Source organism: Octopus bimaculoides, chromosome 20 (genome assembly GCF_046866305.1).
Source record: "Octopus bimaculoides isolate indiv1 chromosome 20, ASM4686630v1, whole genome shotgun sequence".
In the NCBI taxonomy this organism is placed as follows: Eukaryota; Metazoa; Mollusca; class Cephalopoda; order Octopoda; family Octopodidae; genus Octopus; species Octopus bimaculoides.
In genome coordinates this window covers 41,912,500-41,932,499 of record NC_142947.1, presented here as the reverse complement: position 1 = coordinate 41,932,499, position 20,000 = coordinate 41,912,500, and the positions used below count along the sequence as shown (strand labels likewise).

At 38.7% G+C, this 20,000-nt stretch overlaps 2 protein-coding genes across 10 annotated transcripts in view; one reads left to right on the top strand and one right to left on the bottom strand.

The window, feature by feature from the left end:
• The window catches only part of LOC106878766 (short-chain collagen C4), a 54,792-nt gene extending 51,444 nt beyond the window's left edge, over positions 1-3,348 (bottom strand). For 2 of the 7 annotated variants that reach the window (XM_089338434.1, XM_089338435.1), the window contains exon 1: positions 1,682-2,564. The gene's annotated coding sequence lies outside the window, so the exon portion shown is untranslated. Of the gene's footprint in view, positions 1-1,681; positions 2,565-2,613 lie in introns of those variants that run through there. The other 5 variants (XM_014921782.3, XM_014921781.3, XM_052975019.2 and 2 more) reach the window with 5 other exon arrangements.
• Positions 1-20,000, top strand: part of LOC106874156 (uncharacterized) — a 67,369-nt gene that overhangs the window by 46,279 nt on the left and 1,090 nt on the right. The window contains exons 1-7 of one of the 3 annotated variants that reach the window (XM_014921780.3): positions 7,579-8,586; positions 12,714-12,827; positions 14,287-14,440; positions 15,027-15,214; positions 15,909-15,959; positions 17,522-17,579; positions 19,114-20,000. The exon at positions 19,114-20,000 is cut by the window's right edge and continues 1,090 nt beyond it. In XM_014921780.3, coding sequence (XP_014777266.1) covers positions 8,482-8,586; positions 12,714-12,827; positions 14,287-14,440; positions 15,027-15,214; positions 15,909-15,959; positions 17,522-17,579; positions 19,114-20,000 — 1,557 coding nt within the window. In that variant the 5' untranslated portion in view covers positions 7,579-8,481. Of the gene's footprint in view, positions 1-7,578; positions 8,587-10,586; positions 10,666-12,713; positions 12,828-14,286; positions 14,441-15,026; positions 15,215-15,908; positions 15,960-17,521; positions 17,580-19,113 lie in introns of those variants that run through there. The other 2 variants (XM_089338432.1, XM_089338433.1) reach the window with 2 other exon arrangements.

Genomic DNA, 20,000 nt, shown 5'->3' with positions numbered 1-20,000 from the left:
GAAACCAACTCTTTTCCTGATACAAACTTTCTGATTCAAAGTCATCATCACCATCATTTTGTAGTGCCCGTCTTCTATGTTGCAATGGGTTGGACAGTTTGATAGGATCCGGTAAGTCTTAACTGCATCATGCTCTAATGTCAGTTTTGGTAAGGTGTCTACAGTACATGCCCTTCAAAACACCAACCAGTTGACAGAGTGTACAGAGTGCTTCTTTTTTGACACTACAAGTACAGCTGACAAGACTAAGACTCCTTTCAACAAATTGGAGACAGAGAAAAGAGGGAGGCAGCTTTATGTTATATGAGAGGTTAAACTTTAAGAGAAGTGGTCAGAAGAAAACACGTTTAGAGCTACATGGTTACCCACACATATGTTAAAGTGGTGGTCCATTAAAACCTCAACGTTCCAAACAGCATAAATAACGACCGATTCTTTATTATTTTCAAAATTAATTGAATCAATGGCAATGTATTTCAACAGAAATATGGTAACAAATGAGTTAATGAAATGAATCTTGCAGATATTCGGTTCAAGGTGCTAAAATCATATCCTTAATACTGAATTAGATCCAGGTTAACTCCCATAATATTCCATTACTTTTCTCAGTTGAACACAAGTGAAATATAATTCCATACATGAGGTGTTACGTTGTTAATTCCTTATAATTCTGAATTATTCAGAAATTATCGAAATGCTTAAATAATCCATTATCTCAGTGTTGGTGTTTGTCGACAGTTTGGCAAGCGCCAAATAGTCGCAATCAGTAGAAACTGCAAGTTTTATTTACACACGATTTGCTGACCAGACAATGATAATCAGTGGGTGTTTGCTGACCAGTTACCAAGTACAAACTGACCACACCATAACAATCAGTACCTGTAAACAGTCGATTCAGTCAGCACGTGTATGGCTGATAAGCAAGTGTATATAAACTCAACCCCTGACAATCTGATTAGAAGGAATACTCACTGACCACAGACATGCGGCCACCAAAATGCAGACAAACACGAGACGGATGCAAACTGACCGCAGTCAGGCGCGAGATGTGAGAGCAGCCTGACCAAAAAATATGCAGCCAGCGGGTGCAAGCAAACTGCCGTAAAAGAGAGAGAGAGATGGTGGGGGAGGAGAAAAAAAACAGGAATTGCAAGTAAAGACTGACCTAGTAAAGTGTCAACATTTTCATTTCCACAACTTGATATCTCCACCGCAATCATGATCGACTATTTATGAATTTGACCTTATTTCTACTACCTATTTTAACACTACCTGACCAAATACACACACACACACAACGAGTGCCCTCAACCGATCTATAGAAATGTAATTTATGAAATATGCATTTCATATTACTTATAATGGACACTACACACATACACGAGTGTGAGCAATTTACTAATACATATTACACATTCAAATATATATATATATATACACACATTATAAACACATACACAAACAGATACAAATATGCATGCATACATACAAACACACACACACATATATATATATATATATATATATATATATATATATATATATATATATATATATATAAAATGAACCACTTTTAAGACGTGTAAACTTAAAAAACTACATATTATATCACCTAGTCAGGTAAAACACGGTAAGGTAATTATTGCAATACCATTTTATAAAAGTGGAAAAAAAAACTCACCTGCATTTGTTAGGTCTGCAATATTTTATACATACATACATATATACATATATATATATATATATATATATTGAGAAAATGAAAAATACAAGAAAAGATTCTTGGCTGTTCCTCTTTTCTTTCTCTTCCTCTTTGCAATGAAAAGGATCAGGCCGTCTCGAAAACCCTGAACAGGTCACAATACGGATTCTTGTGTGTGTATATATATATATATATATATATATATATATACGACTTAAATGAGAATAAGATCGTGTAATTTAGTGGGGTTGGTGGTAAACAACAGAGGTGTTTCAACACACACACATATACATTATATATAAATATATATATATAATACAAATCGGGGATAAATTGTTTTTAAATGTTAAATTGTACGCGCGGACGATCGGGGTTGTTAGTCCGGTGATGGGTCGATGACTAGTAAGTAATATATATATATATATATATATATATATATATATATATATATATATATGAATATATGAATGTATATACGTGGAAGTGGTGAAATGAAGGTTTTGTTTGTTTGAAATGCTTAAGATTTAAGACGGTCTCACGTTATTTCTGAGTGCGGACCTAACAAGGTAAAATCGTGGGGTGGAAAAAAGGGAACCGACTTTCCTTAGACTTGAAGAATCAAAATAGGAAAAAAATAAAAAAGGGTGCAACCACCACCACCAGGTGCCGCCATAACATTGACGAATACCACCACCACCACAACAACAATAATGCGAACACAACGACGGTAGCAAGGGCGACTTACAACGATAACAACCAGTTGTTTAGTGTCGTCATGCGCATGTGTCGTACAGTTATTATTGAAGTGATTGCTGTCCATACATACATACAAACATACATACAAACATACATACAGTAAAAAATATGGCAACCGGAAGTGACCTTAGGTCACGTGCTTCCGTGTCTATTACCTTGTGTCAATTGCCGATCTTTTGTGGGTTTTATTTCTGCCATTGTGGTGGTGTTTTCTTTAAATGGATTCTTTTCTTCTTCAAATCTCTTCCGTCTTCGTAAAGTGTTGCTCTAACTGCAAGATGTTTCAGTAGTGTTCGTTGTAATGATGATAGTTGTAGTAGTAGTAACAAATATTGTAGTAATACTGGTGGTAGTAGTAGTTGCAGTTTATTATATATTTGTTTCTATTCGTGCTCGTTCGAAATCTCTAATAACCATTTCCCAACAAGACAGACATTTCGGCGATTCTACTACCTTCTCTCTCCTTCCTCCCCTCTCTCTCTCCCTCTCCACCTTTTTACCTGTTCTACCAGACTGCTAGGTGCATTTTCCCTTTACCTTATTAAAGGGCGCAGTATTGCCTCCGCCAGCAACCCTTCTCAACTAAGAAGCCAACGTCTTCAGTGGTGGTTGACTTGGCCTAGGTCAACCTTAATCTACCAGATCTATTTTTGACACGTATGTTGCTATGGTGGTGGTAGAAGTAGTAACGGATGTGCAAGAAATATTTCTTACATTGACACAAATTGAAAAAGGTATGAAAGGTTATGCTAAACCATCAACATTAGAACATTTAATGCTACTTAATATTTTATCTCGATTTTCTACCTTCTCTACTGCTTCAGGTGGCCGAAGAGATCTTGGTTTCGTTAGCTAAGCAGCTCGGTTGAAACATTTGATACTGCTTATTCACAATGTCGTTTTATATTTTAGCGGTAAAAAAAAACTCTCGTAACATCCTAAAGCCGCACGCGGCCCTGGAGCATCTTCCCGGCGGCCCCCAATGGTCTTCCCTCTGAATATAATAAATTTTTCATTGATTGACTTGGGTTTTATTTTTATTGATGCGCCCCCTTAAAAGAATACAGGTTTGGGATTTGGCTCGGCTATTAAAAAAAGGTAGAGAACTACTTTAAACATCGAAAAGAAAATTATTCGTAGAGAAGTAACAGAGAAGCAATCAAATGTACGTTTGTGGAAAGTAAATGCTGTATTTGTGGAGACTGTAACGCCTGTGAATTCAACAATCCGATGGCTCTACAACAGTGTTTCTCAAAACGGGTTCCGAGGCACCTCACCGTTCCGTGAAAAAAGTCTTCGGGTCCCGCAATAAAAGGTATTTTAATAAAATCTAATCAAAATTTATTTCATAAAAAAAGTGTTCAATATTTCAAAGAAATGCTATTACATTTTTTATGAATAAATTATCTGAAACAATTTTGGTTTCATTTAATGTCCTGTTAAAATTTAGGAATTAAGTTTGTCCATATAGCATACAGGAATGGGTTCCATGATTTTCAGAAAATCATACAAAGGTTTCCTGCACCAAAATAAGTTCGGGAACTGCAATTATACGGTATCTCTTTAGCAAGGTAAGGCACAATGTGAAAGATGTTTGGTGGGTTTTCTTGCGATCTGTAAGCAATAACATAAACGAAATGAAACTTATTCAAAACCAAAATTAAAACGCTTCTCTGTAGAGAATATCTTTTGTCTAATGGCTCCCGAGCATGAAATATTGGTAATTTTTAATTCACACAAATGTTCAGTCATGTGGTTGTGCGGTTATGAAGTTAGCTTCGCAAACACATGATTTCAGATTGGTCCCACATGGCATCACCTCAGACAACTGCATTCTACAATACTCTCAGTGGAGGCGAAATGGCCCGGTGGTTAGGGCAGCAGTCGTAGAATCGCAGTTTCGATTCCCAGACCGGGCGTTGCGAGTGTTTATTGAGCGAAAACACATAAAGCTCCACGAGGCTACGGCAGGGGATGGTGGCGAACCCTGCTGTAGTCTTTCACCACAACTGCCTCGCACTCTTTCTTCTTGTTAATTTCACGAGCAGACTGTTCCGTTGCTCGGGTCAACTGGAACCCTCGTCGTCGTAACCGATGGAGTGCCAACCATGTATGTACGAAGGTGACAGGTTTGAAGAAATATTGTCAAACTGTTTAGAACTAAAGCTCAAGGCAAGTTTTTTGAAAATCAAGATATTTATTTAAATAATAACCATGAATCCAACAAAATATATTCTATTCAATTTACAGCTATTCACACACACAATAAAAGAGAGAAATGCGCAGTTTACATAATTTTAATACATTTGTGTGCATCTCCCATCTTTTATTATATATATATATATATATGTATGTATGTATGTATATATATATATATATATATATATAGCGTACACTTGAGTGAAATTCCTCTCCTCTCTATTATAAATATATACATATGTAGTGAAACTACATATCGCCATTAGATACAAAACTGCTATCGCCATTCTTCTCATTTAAATATAAACAAGCGCGGGCGTAGCGGAGAACCCATCTCCTTGTCATCACGTGACTGATTATTATTTGAAGCGGCAACTTCTTCGAACCGTTCCCGCCAGAACGCAAACTGACCAATCACAGCCCTTAATAAGGTCACGTGATAGTGTTTTTCTGCTACCGTCTTGGAGCCACCTTAACGCTTTAAATAGAGCAACTCATACCCAGCAAATTGGTCTCGGTTCAGTTTCTCTTTGAGATCTGTTCCGTGTACCACACGACAGCAGCAGCAGCGGCAGCCAGCGACACATCAATAGCTTCGTCCAACGATGACCACCAACAACGCCGCCACATCAGCAACATGAGTCTACGACTACTAACCAGCATCATCGTCATGACCAACACGATTCTACGATTACTACTAACCAGCATCAATCTCCACCAGCGTCTACACGACTTACTATGTACACCAAACTAAACCACCGCGGCACATCTCTCTCTTCGATTCTGTTAGGTGACTCAGCTTCACCACGATAAATAAACAGACAAGAGATTTCAGCCAGCGACGAACGACGAACATCTGTATAACAAGAATCACGGCCCGGCATGGAAGCCACCACATCACAACTAGTGATCAGCTCTGCCACACTAATAATAATCTATGCCAACACTATGGAATAACAACAGAAAAAAGATGGTATAAACACACGCCAGAAAAGGTCACAGAAAACGAGAAAGCAACCATACTCTGGGATATGCCAATACACACAGATAGAGAAATTAAGGAAAATAGACCAGATATAGTTGTCAAAGATCATGAAGAAAAAAAATGCTTTCTAATTGATGTATCAATACCAGCAGATGACAACGTTTCTCTAAAAGAAATGGAAAAACTTTCAAAATACAAAGACCTGGAAATAGAGGTAACTCGAATGTGGAATCTAAAAACAGAAACAAATCCTATCATAGTAGGTGCCTTAGGTATAATAAAAAAATATTCAGACAAATACATAACAAAAACACCAGGACTTACAAATATATATAACATACAGAAAATTGCACTACTGGGCACTGCACACATCTTACGCAAAACACTTTCAATACAGTAACCATAAGAGCACCACAGCACATACCCAAGGTGCACAGAGCTGCGCTCGGTAGTGAAGTGAAAGCACGTTATAAAAATAAAACTACTAAACAATAATAATAATAATAATAATAATAATAAACATATTTGTCATAGACCTGAGATTTAAAAATAAATAAGTAGCTAAATCTATATAAAGGGCATGGACACAAACAACATAAGAAGCGAACCCATACACACACAATAATTTCACAAACGGCCGCAACAACACGGCTAACAACGACAGCAGCAGCGGTGGTGACACAGAGTTCACGGTTAGCAACATAGGTTGTGGTATGTATATACGAACTGTCAAACATTAGGGAATGGAGTAGATAATGTCCTGGTTACATACGTTTCATAGCTAGCGGAAACTCGGAAGTAGAAAATTATCGAAACGAGGGGTAGACTACTCTTCAGGCCAAGGACACCTTGATTATATGAAGTTTACACTGTCGTTAAGAGTTCCAGTGTTAACTCGTTGGGGATTCGATCGAAATGCATTTCGAAAGGTATTAACGAGTTAACACGGGATCTCCTGTCGACAATGTAAACTTCATACAATCAAGGTATCTTTGGACCGAAGAGTAGTTTGCGGTCTATCCCTCGTTTCGGTGGAGGCGCAATGGCCTAGTGGTTAGGGCAGCGGACTCGCGGTCATAGGATCGTGGTTTCGATTCCCAGACCGGGCGTTGTGAGTGTTTATTAAGTGAACACACCTAAAGCTCCACGAGGCTCCGACAGGGGATGGTGGCGAACCCTGCTGTACTCTTTCACCACAACTTTCTCTCACTCTTACTTCCTGTTTCTGTTGTGCCTGTAATTCAAAGGGTCAGCCTTGTCACGCTGAATATCCCCGAGAACTACGTTAAGGGTACACGTGTCTGTGGAGTGCTCAGCCACTTGCACGTTACTTTCACGAGCAGGCTGTTCCGTTGATCGGATCAACTGGAACCCTCGACGTCGTTAGCGACGGAGTGCCAACAACCCCTCGTTTCGAGCTATGAAACATATGTAGCCTGGACTTATTTACTCCATTCCCTAAATTTTGAATATATATATATATATATATATATATATATATATATATAGTGAATAGATGAAATCCAGAGATGCTCAATATAGAAAACAGTAGCGTGCTGCAATGATGTCCGTGGTATAGAAATTTGTACTATTGCTGTCAAGCTAGCTAGGCGTAAAAGCACATAAGCCCAAAGAATTTCAAACTGAAGATGGATACTTTGGTATACCCAAGCTCTTGAGATCGAAGCCACCCCCTCCTTACACCTGGTTACAAATCAGAGAGCCATTTTTTTCGAACAGTGACCCTATCTTGTACCGTACTGAAGCAGACACTTTTGCAAATCTATAGAGGGCTTTAGGGTTTGTTTTTATATTTTTGACAACCCTGGCTTGTTTCTCTGCCCTTCCTTTTCATGGGAGAGTTTGAGCTCATATATGTGTGTGTATAATATTTATTAGTAGGCCTGTAAATGTTATAAACTGACTTGATACTTGTTGACTGCCTGTTTATGTTTGTTGTCACACACACACATATTTACAAGGAATCAACTTATTCTAAGTCAAAGGCTGTGGCAATAAGTTGTGGTCAACTTGGTGAACTGGTATTGATTTTTAGCTGAGTCGTTTCACATTTGTTGCTATTACTTTACGGAGCGGCATGTACGTTACAGCATCACATACTCGTCCACAACAAATAGTGGTTCGATCAGTGAAGCAGGACAATATGAAACCCGATTCGGTAAAACGTGACAATAATTCAATTAGATGAGGTGTCAATCATTCACATCGAAAGTACAGGAAACAGAGAGAAAGAGATGAAGGGAAAAAGAGAGGAAAGAAAGAAACAGATAGAGAGTGAGAAAGTAAAATAGAGGGAGGGAGAGGGAGAGGAAGAAATAAAGTGGAAGAAGGTAAGACAAATATAAAGAAGAAGAAAAAGGAAGACAAAAGGGGAGAGAGAATTGTACAAGAAGAAAGAAAGAGTGGGAAGAAGAGAGTTAAAAAGAGAAAGAGAAATATAGAGAAAAGGTGGAAAAATAAAAAGAGAAAGCGTGAGAGTGAAAACAGATAGACGAAAAGGCGAGGAAAACAGAGGAAAACACAGAACGGTGGAGAAACAAAAATATCGAGAGGAAGAGAGGGGGGAAAAAGCGAGGAAGAAACAAGAAATGGAAAGTGTAAAATGGAGGAATGAAAGAAAGAGAAAAAGATGTTAAAATAGAGATATATAAAGAGAAAAAGAACAAAAATAAATAAAGAGAAAAGGTGAAAAAAAGGGATGTAGATAAAGAGCAGGGGTTAAGAGAAATATATAACAAGAGAGAGATTGAGAGAATGAAAGAGAAAGAGATAGAAAGAATAGAGAAAAAGCCGCCTGTCGATCGCACGCATTCACATCATGCATCAAGCGACACCTAGCGAGATGCAGCGAAGTAATATTAGCAACAAAACAAACATGGACGATAGTTATCAACAAATGTTTCATACGTTCCGAAAATCACGGGTTCGTTGGAAAATTCTTTGTTACATTTAAATTTTTTCTTCATTTTTGAAGTGGGTGGAGTTATATTTAAATTTTCCTCTAATTTCTTGAGGCTTTTAATTCTGTTTATCTTTTTTTTTCTTGCTATTTTGCTATTGTTTCTTCACGTTTAATAATAAGAGAATTGCTTCTGAATTAAGGATCTCTGACATAGGCACTAGACCAGTGAGTGGGGAATGTATAGTCGAGACACAAAGCCAGATATTATGTGGGGAAGACGGAGAAAAAGAGCGAGTGATTAAACTGACCCAAAGTGCTTGTCTTTCTTTTCGACCCTTGGAAGGGTAAAATGCTATGTCGACCTCGACGGCAATTTGAACTCGGAACATAATGGACGACATAAAACACTAATGATTTTTGACATAGGTGCAAAGAACTCAGGCTTCATAGTGGGATGGGATATATATATCCGATTTAATCGATTTCAGTACTTGATCGACTCTGGAAAGACGAAGTTGACTTACTGATTTGAACTCACAACTTAATGAGGCGTAACTTTTGACTGCTGCAAGACATTTGATTTTCTTTAACTCTCCAGCCTTTTAAATAAATAACTCTTTCAAATTTTGGCAGAAGGCCAGCTATTTTAGAGAAAGGGTTAAGTCAGTTACATCGATTCCAGTGTTAAACTTTATTTTATCTACTCCAAAAGGATGAAACTTAAAGTTGACCTCGGCGGGTTTTGAATAATAATTGTTTCAAAATTTGGCACAAATAGTTTTGAGAGAAGAGCACAAGTCGATTACATCGACCTCAGTACTTCACTGGTACTTTAGTTTATCGATTCTCGAAAGGATGAAAGGTAATGTTCACCTCGGACTATCAACACAGAACGTAAAGAGTTAAAATAATTTGTATTTTGCTATGTGAGCGTTTAAGTCGTTTACCTCCAGGTTAGACTCAGATCAAAAACTATTTCTCACTGTTCATTATTTCAAACAGTGTTTCCCCACCCCTTTTAAAGACGGCGAGGTGTGATTTAAGGTCTGGGTACTATCATCAACTGTTTAAGAGACCTTGTAGCTACACGCTTGTTGATGGTGATCACTACCGGATTTAGGCTTTAGCTAGCTAAACAAGATACAATAAGAAGCTCAAAATTAATGAAAGGCTTATTTTTTCAATTTTTACGAGACTTTCTGCTGTAGTTATTTAAACGAGTGATCTGAAGTATTTATATAGCTTATGGGCTCAACAAGGTCTAAATTCATTATGCTATTTCAATTTATAGGCTCATTTTCTTTCCATTTGAGTCAATACGCGCTGTGTCTGTCATGTATATGTTATAGAAAAGCTGTTGCAATCGTTTTCGTTCGTCATTTCTGTTGCTATTTCCTGCAACAGAAATTCTACTGTGCTTTTTTGCATGCAGCGTGTGAACCGTGCGGCTGGGAAAAGGATGTAAGTTGTATAAGGCACGTTCGTGTGTGCGTCTCTCCCTCCCTCTCTCTCTCCCACCCCCTCTCTCTCTCTCCCCCACCCCCTCTCTCTCTCTCCCCCACCCCCTCTCTCTCTCTCCCACCCCCTCTCTCTCTCCCTCCCCCCCACCCCCTCTCTCTCTCCCTCCCCCTTCTCTCTCTCCCTCCCCCCTCTCTCTCTCCCTCCCCCCTCTCTCTCCCTCCCCCTCTCTCTCCCTCCCCCTCTCACCCCCTCCCTCCCTCCCTCCCTCCCTCCCTCCCTCCCTCCCTCCCTACGTCTCCCTCCCCCTCTCCCTCCCTCATCCCATCCCCCTCTCCCTCCCCTCCCCCTCCCCTCCCTCCCCTCCCTCCCCTCCCCTCTCTCTTCCTCTGTCTGTCTGTCTGTCTGTCTCTCTCTTCCTCTCTCTCTCTCTATCTCTATCTCTCTCTCTCTCTCTCTCTCTCTCTCTCTCTCTCTCTCTCTCTCTCTCTCTCTCTCTCTCTCTCTCTCGATATAGATATACATACACACACATATATATACACTTATATATCGGTCAGGCGTAAGAAATCTATTTATATGAAAAGCTATGCATGCTGTGTACATTTCTCGAGCACGCTTAATCTGAATTTTATCGTCCGTGTATGTATGTATTTGTGTGTGTGTGTGTGTGTGCATGTAATGTATGCATATATATGTACATATATGTATATATATATATATATATATATATATATATATATATATGTATATGTATGTATATATATATATACATGTACATATATATATATATGTATGTATATAATACATATGTATATGATATTTATATAATATATATGTATATAATATATGTATATAATATTTATCTAATATATATATAATCATCATCATCGTCATTTAACGTCCGCTTTCCATGCTGGCATGGGTTGGACGGGTTGACAGGGCTGGCAAGCCAAAAGGCTGCACCAGGTTCCAATCTGATCTGGCAGAGTTTCTACAGCTGGATGCCCTTCCTAACGCCAACCACTCTGAGAGTGTAGTGGGTGCTTTTACGTGCCACCTGCATGGGAGCCAGTCCGGTGGCACTGGCAACAACCACGCTTGAATGGTGTTTTTTACGTGCCACCAGCACAGGAGCAAGTCAGGTGACCCTGGCAACAATCACGCTTGAATGGTGCTTTTAACGTTCCACTGGCATGGGTGCCAGTCAGGCAGTACTATCAACGGCCATGACAGCAATTTCAATTTCACTTGACTCAACAGTCTTCATAAGCATAGTTTATTATTCAATGATTGAAGGGTACTCTTAAGTGGGCTGGTTATAGAGCACTGGCATAGACCACGGGTTATGGTCTCACTTGGCTTGCCAGATCTTCTCAAGCACAGCATATTTCCAAAGGTCTCGGTCACTAGTCATCGCCCCGGTGAGGCCCAGTGTTTGAAGGTTGTGCTTCACCACCTCATCCCAGGTCTTCCACAGGTTCCGTCAACTGCCAGGGTGTGACTCTTTTTCACACAGCTGTCCTCATCTATTCACAACACATGACCATATCAGCGCAGTCGTCTCTCTTGCACACCACGTCTGATGCTTCTTAAGTCCAACTTTTCTCTCAAGGTACTTACACTCTGTCGAGTATGCACACTGACATAACACATCCATGATAAACTCCAAAGAGATACTCAAGGAATTATAAAAAAACTAAAAATCAGTTTATGAATTTTCATGATGTTTCCACTCATTTGGGAGGTCAACAGTTGCTCTGAATGAGGTTGGTCCTCAAGCAACTAGTGACCATTCCTAAAGCATAAAAATCACTCATAAACTTGTGTTTTGCTCATGACAGCATCCTGGTAAGCTGTTTGAAGCATGACAACTGTTTGAAGCATGACAACTGTTTCGGCCTCCGTTTTCCCCAGCAGAAAACAGAATTTCACAGAAGCATGCTCTTCCTTCGTTTCAGACATTGCAAACATTGATGAACAGGGGAGAAGCACTGCAAGATAAAGATGCATCACATGACAGTATGACCTGAGTGTACAATGCTGATCGGCAGACTGATGCCTGAGGGTTGCATCAAGTGGCTTCTAGCAGTGGAAGCCTGAACTACAATGGGCTTGTCTCACACAGATCGTTTCCTGATACTTTTGGGTACCCTCTTGTGTTTATATGCGTGTGTGTGTATATACATGTGTGTCTCTGTGTGTGTGTGTGTGTGTGTATATATATATGTATATATATGTGTGTGTGACAACATTGTGTGATATGGAGATGTATCTGCTATTTTTTAGAAAGTTGTAATGTGCAGAGCTACACGTTGGTTCTTACCAACATATATACAGACATTAGACAATAGAATGTGAAAGTCACCTTTGTTGGTTCCTGCATTTATACATACATGAAACAGTAGGATGTGGGTTTTCAGAATATATGACAACTATTTGTGTCAGGTCTTGCTATCATATACAAGTTTCCCTTTTGGCTTATTTATACATACACAAGACAGTAGATTTGCTACCATATTGTAGCCCTCACATTGTATATATAAGGCAGCAGGGAGATATGGCAGTTATTTCTGTCTTGTATAGCTGAAGTTTAGCTTTTCCTCTCATTTGCTCTTAAATGCATACATATTTCAATTTTAAAACATTTTAATCTTCATACAACTATATTCTTTTATATTTCATAACAGGTCAACCGCAGTACAATATGGCGTCGGCAGTTGAAAGAACGAGACCCAGAAAAATACAGGCGTTATTTGGATCAACAGAGGGTCAGGTCACAGATTGCTAGAAATCGTTTAAAAGTGAGTATTATAGTGTCTTAAAAACATGAATATTCTCACATGTGGCCACACACACACACACACATCATCATCATCATCATCATCGTCGTTTAACGTCCGCTTTCCATGCTAGCATGGGTTGGACGATTTGACTGAGGACTGGTGGACCAGGAGGCGACACCATGCTCCAATCTGATTTGGCAGAGTTTCTACAGCTGGATGCCCTTCCTAACGCCAACCACTCCGAGAGTGTAGTGGGTGCTTTTACGTGCCACCGATCAATATAGAAACCTGCATAATACTCTTTCTCTGTATCTCTCACTTTTCCTTTGTCTCTCTCTCTTTCTATCTCTTTCACACATACACATATGTAAACACACACACACATTACCAATCTTAGTTACTCCATTCCATACAATGTTTGTCTGAGAGATATTATGGAACTCATGTTATCATTCGTCCATTTGATATTTTAATGTCTATTTTTTCATTCTAGCGAGGTTTAGATGAAGTGGATTGAATATTTGAAGGAGGATTTCTGTGGCTTCATGCTCTTGCCATCACTATCTCTTAATTGTTTTGCAAGTGAAGATATTTTAATTCCAGGACACAAACTTCACTGATTTGCAGTTCAAGCCTTAAATGCTGATATCATCACTTGCAGCTCAGTTACAAACAGTCGTATCATTGTAGCATAACTCTGTAAGTTTGTGAACATTTGCACGCACATGTGCAAACACATGCACACACACACACACATACACACATGCTTATATGTTCACATGACAGGCTTCTTTCAGTTTCTGTCTTCCAAATTCGCTCACAAATTATTGTTTGGCCTGGGGCTATAAGTGGAAAACATTTTGCTCCTTGGTACTGTCTCTCTCTGACTTGAGAGACTACCATTACACACACTACTACTACTACTACTACTACTACTACTACTACTACTACTACTAGTTATCCAACTTCAATTGGTGTACTATGAGACTCAGAACTCCATTGTGTTCTTAAGTAACTAAAGTGAGTTGATGAATTGCCAGTTCTATCAAGTGGCAGCAATCTGCTAATTGGATTGGTTGACCCTTCACTGACCATTGGCTGAAGAGGTTCTCCCACCTAGACTGTCATGTGGTTTCACTGAATGAAGATCAATATGTCCACCATCACATCTGCCATGCTGCTCCCCATGGCTTCGTTATGACCCTGGCTCAAGGATTTTCATCATTGAGGTTAATTCTTCTGTATACACACTGTTGGAAGGCTGTTGAGTCTTACGAGTTCCTCCACCCTTTGATGGGTTTTGATTTTCTTCTCGCAGGGTGACCAAATTACCCTCCTCACTAAGCAAGCTTCATTGGATTACCAGTTTAATTGCTGACAATCTGACCATGTGACAGGTTGAACTGTGTTAATATGTTGCCTCTGTGTGTGTGTGTGTGTTTATATACTGATGCAGTGAAATGTTTTCCTTTTCCAGTCTGCTATTAGTATTGCAAAGAATTCTCCAAAATCAATAACAAACAAATATGATCGACAGAAGAGACTAAGTTCTGATAAGCTACGGGCCTATCAGTGGAAGATTGCACAGAATTCAGTCGATGCTCGGATACTGGCTAAATTAGCAACAAATGGTATGTATATGATAAATCTGTCTTTCAAATTCATTTCCACTCTGCCTCTATTTATAAATTCCTACCATATTTTGTTGTGTGCATGGAATGACTGTGTAATTAAGAAATTAGCATCACAAACAGATCGACCTGGCTTTGATCTTCCTGAGAAATATTTATTCTACCATAGCCTTGCGATGAACTAAGTGAGAAACTGGTAACTCTTCAGTGTTTTAGTCATCATGGCAGAGAGGAGTTATTCAAACTTCAAAGAATTCCTCTCAACACGTGACTATGATACTCCTGCACTACTTCTGCTCATGGTCAGGGATGCACATATCATCAGCCACCAAGAGAATGTTCAACTAACAACTGACAAGCAAATCTGAGGTATTGAGCAGAATATTTGCTGTAACCCATCTTTTGCAAGACAAAACATGTACATTTTTCTCAATGCACCAATTATTATAAGCATGACCTTTACTGTTCTCATGCATCAATTATTATAGACACGTTACTTTCTTGCTAATGTATGATCAGTAACCTGTTGATTGACTGCTTGATTCATAAAATCATTCTAACTTTGTTTTGTATTTTTTTCTCCTAGTTTCGTCAATCTCTGAGAAAATAGATGAAGAACCCAAAATTGTTTTGGACAAACTGGCTGACCAATTGAAAGTATTTAAGTATTCCCACATTCTCCCCAGTGGGTTACATATGAGAGAGACTAAAACTTTGCTTCGGGTTACTTCAAAATACTATTGGTCATCACTGACTGAAGACATTAAAAAATGGGTAAGCAATCCTTTACTTTCAAAAATACTGTCAGGTGAGAAAATAAAAAGATAAAATATATATAGCAAAAGAATAAATTACTTGCTCCCTTTATTGAATGGCAAGCATGTTGGGTCACTATTTTGAAGGATTTTTTAAAGTTGGTTATATTGACCCCAGTACTTATTTATTAAGCCTGGTTCCCACATTAGTGACCTCTGTTGCACCACTTAGTGACAGATCACAAACACAGACCCATTTGATTTTTTGTTTCAAGCAGTGTCAGGATAGACAGTCACCCTCACTGACCTTCTACACAGTTTCTCTCTGCCAATTTCTCACATAAGGCTGTAGTAGAAGCCACATGCCCAAGATGTCTCACAGTTGTACTGCGCCTGAGACCTTGTGGTTGTTAAGCAAGCTTCTTAACCACTTAGCTATGCCTGTACTTTTAATGTATTCACTTACCAAAAAAACATAGAAACTCTCTAGAGCCTGTTCATGTTTTGTATTTTGTTCTTTGTTTTTTTATTTCATGGGAGTACAGTATTTGAAGTATCAAGAATTAGTAACAATAGGCGTTATAGAGACGCTCACTACCGTCATTATATAGTAATTTCAAGCACCTATACACTCACAGTCTCTCTCTCTCTCTCTCACGCAAGCACACACACACACACACACACGTTTGTAATGCATCTTTTTATTCTAACAGGTATCTGAGTGTGAAGTTTGCCAGAAACTTCGGCAGTATCAAAATGACATTGTAAGTTCTGTTTCTTGTTATTATTTATGTTGTTGAGTTGGCCTGGTCAGTTTTAAGACACAGCCAGATTCCATCAGATGTTGCGAAGTAACCATTGGAGCTTGATTCTTAGATATGCTACGCTTTAATTAGATCTGGAACCAGTTTGCTGTTGAAGCTATTTGTGTGTTTTTAGGTAGATGGAGTGTAGTATAGTAGTCAGAGAATGTTGTTTCCGGATTTAATAGGTTATTTTTTTGTAAGCACTGGTGAGAACAAGCATCAAGGCAGACAGGTTGAGCTCTGTGTGTCTGTGTCTGTATGTTGCGTTTGAAGTCTCTTGGATTTTAAACACTTATGATTCTTTACAGTTTATCATACATGGAGTTTCATGTGATATGCTGTTGAGCTTGCCAGTCTAACAACATATCAAATTTTGACCGGCATATGGTTGCTTGAGGATTTACGAGGTTATTGCATTGTAATGTATTGTATAATCTTATGGCTGTTGTATGTCTTACGTAACTGAATGTACAATGATACATCACAATACAGTCTTTTAATGAAGACCATATAATCCATTCATCTGTTATTTTTTGTATTATACCTATCTGTCTATTTAAGAAAATAAAGACTGGGGTCTTTTCATTTGACTAAAATTCTTCAAGGCTGTGCCCCAGCATGGCTGTAGTCTAATGACTGAAACTAGTAGAAGATAAAAGATCTAGTTATCCACCCTGCGACACACACATGCATACGTACATGCAGTTACTTATACACACATGTACATATGCAAATGCACACATGCACACAAATATCATCAGGTTCTTCATGTTAAATAAATAAATATAATTATGTGAACTCTTTTAATTACATATCCACTGACTCTACTCAGCTCATTTATGACTTCTACTGGCAAGCAAGAGTTGCAACAGAGACGTGTGTCATAAGCAATCCATTTGGGAATGTATATACTCTTTTACTCTTTTACTTGTTTCAGTCATTTGACTGCAGCCATGCTGGAGCACCGCCTTCAGTCGAGAAAATCGACCCTAAGACTTATTCTTTGTAAGCCTAGTACTTATTCTATCGGTCTCTTTTCGCCGAACCGCTAAATTACGGGGACGTAAGCACACCAGCAACGGTTGTCAAGCGATGTTGGTAGGGGGAGACAAACACAGACACACAAACATATACACACACATAGTATATATATATACATATATACGACGGGCTTCTTTCAGTTTCCGTCTACCAAATCCACTCACAAGGCTTTGGTCGGCCCGAGGCTATAGTAGAAGACACTTGCCCAAGGTGCCACGCAGTGGGCCTGAACCTGGAACCATGTGGTTGGTAAGCAAGCTACTTACCACACAGTCACTCCTACGCCTTCGTTTCATATCTTCATTTCATCTAGCATTTGTCGATTATTGCTTCTACTTAATAATTTCTCCTGAATTAATTATTATTTTCACTCAATCTAACTCATGGATGAATTAAAGTACAAGTTTACATTTTTTCATGGGAGTCACAAATCATTTCATTTCGACATGTGTAACAGTTTTTTCACTGCACTTTTTTAGGTACAGTTGCCCAATGAAAATCCATCCTGGAAGGAGACCAGTTCCATGCAGACTACAAGTTAGTTAGTCTTATTGATTATCTATATTTTCATTCTTACATTTCCATCAATTTTTTTCCCGCTCACATACCTGCCACACACATGTAAATGAAATTATACATGCTACCATCATCATCATAATATTGATCTTAAACAATATCCTTGTGATCATCATCATCATCATTTTGTAGGTATATATATATATATATATATATATATATATATATATATATATATACCTACAGAAGAGGCCAGGATGACGCAAGCAGGGCTCAAGAGATATTTAAGGAAAAATGTAAAGATCGAGAAGGTGAATGACAAGGACTTTTTTGTGTGCACAGTCTGTGACAGACCATGTCTGTCCTTGGCTGGCCTCAAATCTCACCTGCGAACCCATGGAAAACAAACTTCAACCAGCTATTCTGATTATATGTCTGTGCACACGTTTGAATGTGGTGTGTGCCAGAGGGCTTGCAAATCCAGTGGGGGTCTTAAAAGACATGTTAGGATCCACAATGAGCAGAACTTACCTGCAGGTATTGGTAGTGCAAACCAGAGGTGCAATCTGTGTGGGTGTTTTTTCAAAACACTGTCTGGTTTAAAAAGCCACATCAGACGCCATGAAAGGGCTAAGGTGTAGGTGCAGGAGGTGGTCAAACTCTGTAAGGAGTAGACAACCCCCATATATATATATATATATATAATACAATATATATATATAACTACTACAAATTGGTCATAATTGGTGTTTATCAATGCGGTTTACATCTCCTTGGTTGGTATTTAGATCCAAATGTTCGCTAGATCCAGTAGGTGGGTCATTGAACCTTTGCTGCATTTTGCTATTGTTTATGCTGCTCTACATTAGCAGAGTTGGTGTAGGATACTGATTAGATTTAGGTAAACACTTGTTCAAAGCAGCAAAACATTTTCCAGCATTCTTAGTTGAAACATGCAAACCGAAAATTGGGTTGAACCAGTGGACATCCTGGTTCCTATATCTGTTGTTAGGCTTATTGGTATTTATGGCATAAGAACCAATGAAGATACACACACACTTTATCGTGGTGGTGCTTGTATTCTTTTTGTGCAAGGCTTTCGCATCTACTTAGCAATTGGGTCACATTTTCCACACTCTTTCTGGGTGTCAGAAGTTTTATAGATGTTATACTTCACTGAATTGTTAGTGAGAGCCTGGTCTTGTGCAGCTTTTGGTGGTATGTTTAAAATCACCTCGCTCAAGCCATGCCCACAATGCTGTATTATCCTTAATTATTATTATTATTATTATTATTATTATTATTGTAAGGCGCTGATTTGGCAGAATGGTTAACACACCAGCCAAAATACTTAGTGACATTTCGTCAGTCATTCTGTTCTGAGTTCAAATTCCACCGAGGTTGATTTTGCCTTTCATCCTTTCAGAGGTGATAAATAAACACCATTTGAGCACTGTGATTGATGTAATCAACTTAGCCCCTCTTCCACAATTGATGGCCTTGTGCCAGACTTTGAAACTGTTATCATTCTTATTCTTATTATTATTATTTGCAGGTGACTGTGGTGTATGGTCCAGAGAAAGCATAGAGCTTCTTCTGAGGTCGTTAACACAATATTTCATGATGAAACCATCTCATATCACAAGTGAGTCTGAATTATGGATGGAAATTTCAAACAAAATGAAACTCCTTGGTTTAAACACGACATCTTTACAATGCCAACAGAAATGGCAAGAACTCAAACAAAAATACGTCCATTTGAAAATGTCGAAGAATTCTTCAGAGAGCAGCAATCAAGTTTGGCCTTTCCTTGGTGTCTTGAACATGATGTACTATGCTTTCCAAAATCCAAGGTTAGAAGACTCATCTTCACTTCCGAGTCCCTTTGATTCAGTTTTTGCCATTGATGTTGATAGTGCCAACTCTTCAGCGGATCTGCTTTCATCTTGTGATTCTCATATTATCCCTGACAATTTTTCTTCTCGAATACTTTTGGATAATTACCGTGATGTAAGTACTGTGGAGAATACTGAAAATCTTCTGCAAGATCATATAGATAACCAGGCTGATAGAATTTGGCAAAACAATGTGTGGAATTCGTCACTGAGATCAGAGGGAGAAGAAGACAACCAGGTAGTGGAGAAAAATTTTCTCAAACAAATAAGTTTGGAAGAGGAGGTGTGCAAACAGTATTGGGACAATTTGGAGAGCAGCTCCTTGTCCTTGCAGAATAGTTTCCGTCCCAGTCCTAATGGTAATGGTAGTGTCATCACTGTAATGCCATCGTTCAATGATGATATCCAGAACAGTGTCGAAGTAATCACTGACTCAGAACTTCAAAGGGAGATAAAGAAAGAGGCCGACAACTCTTTTGAACAAACAACTATTCCAAGCATATCTGTGATGGAGAAAGCGAATGAACAAAGCTGGACATCAGAAGAT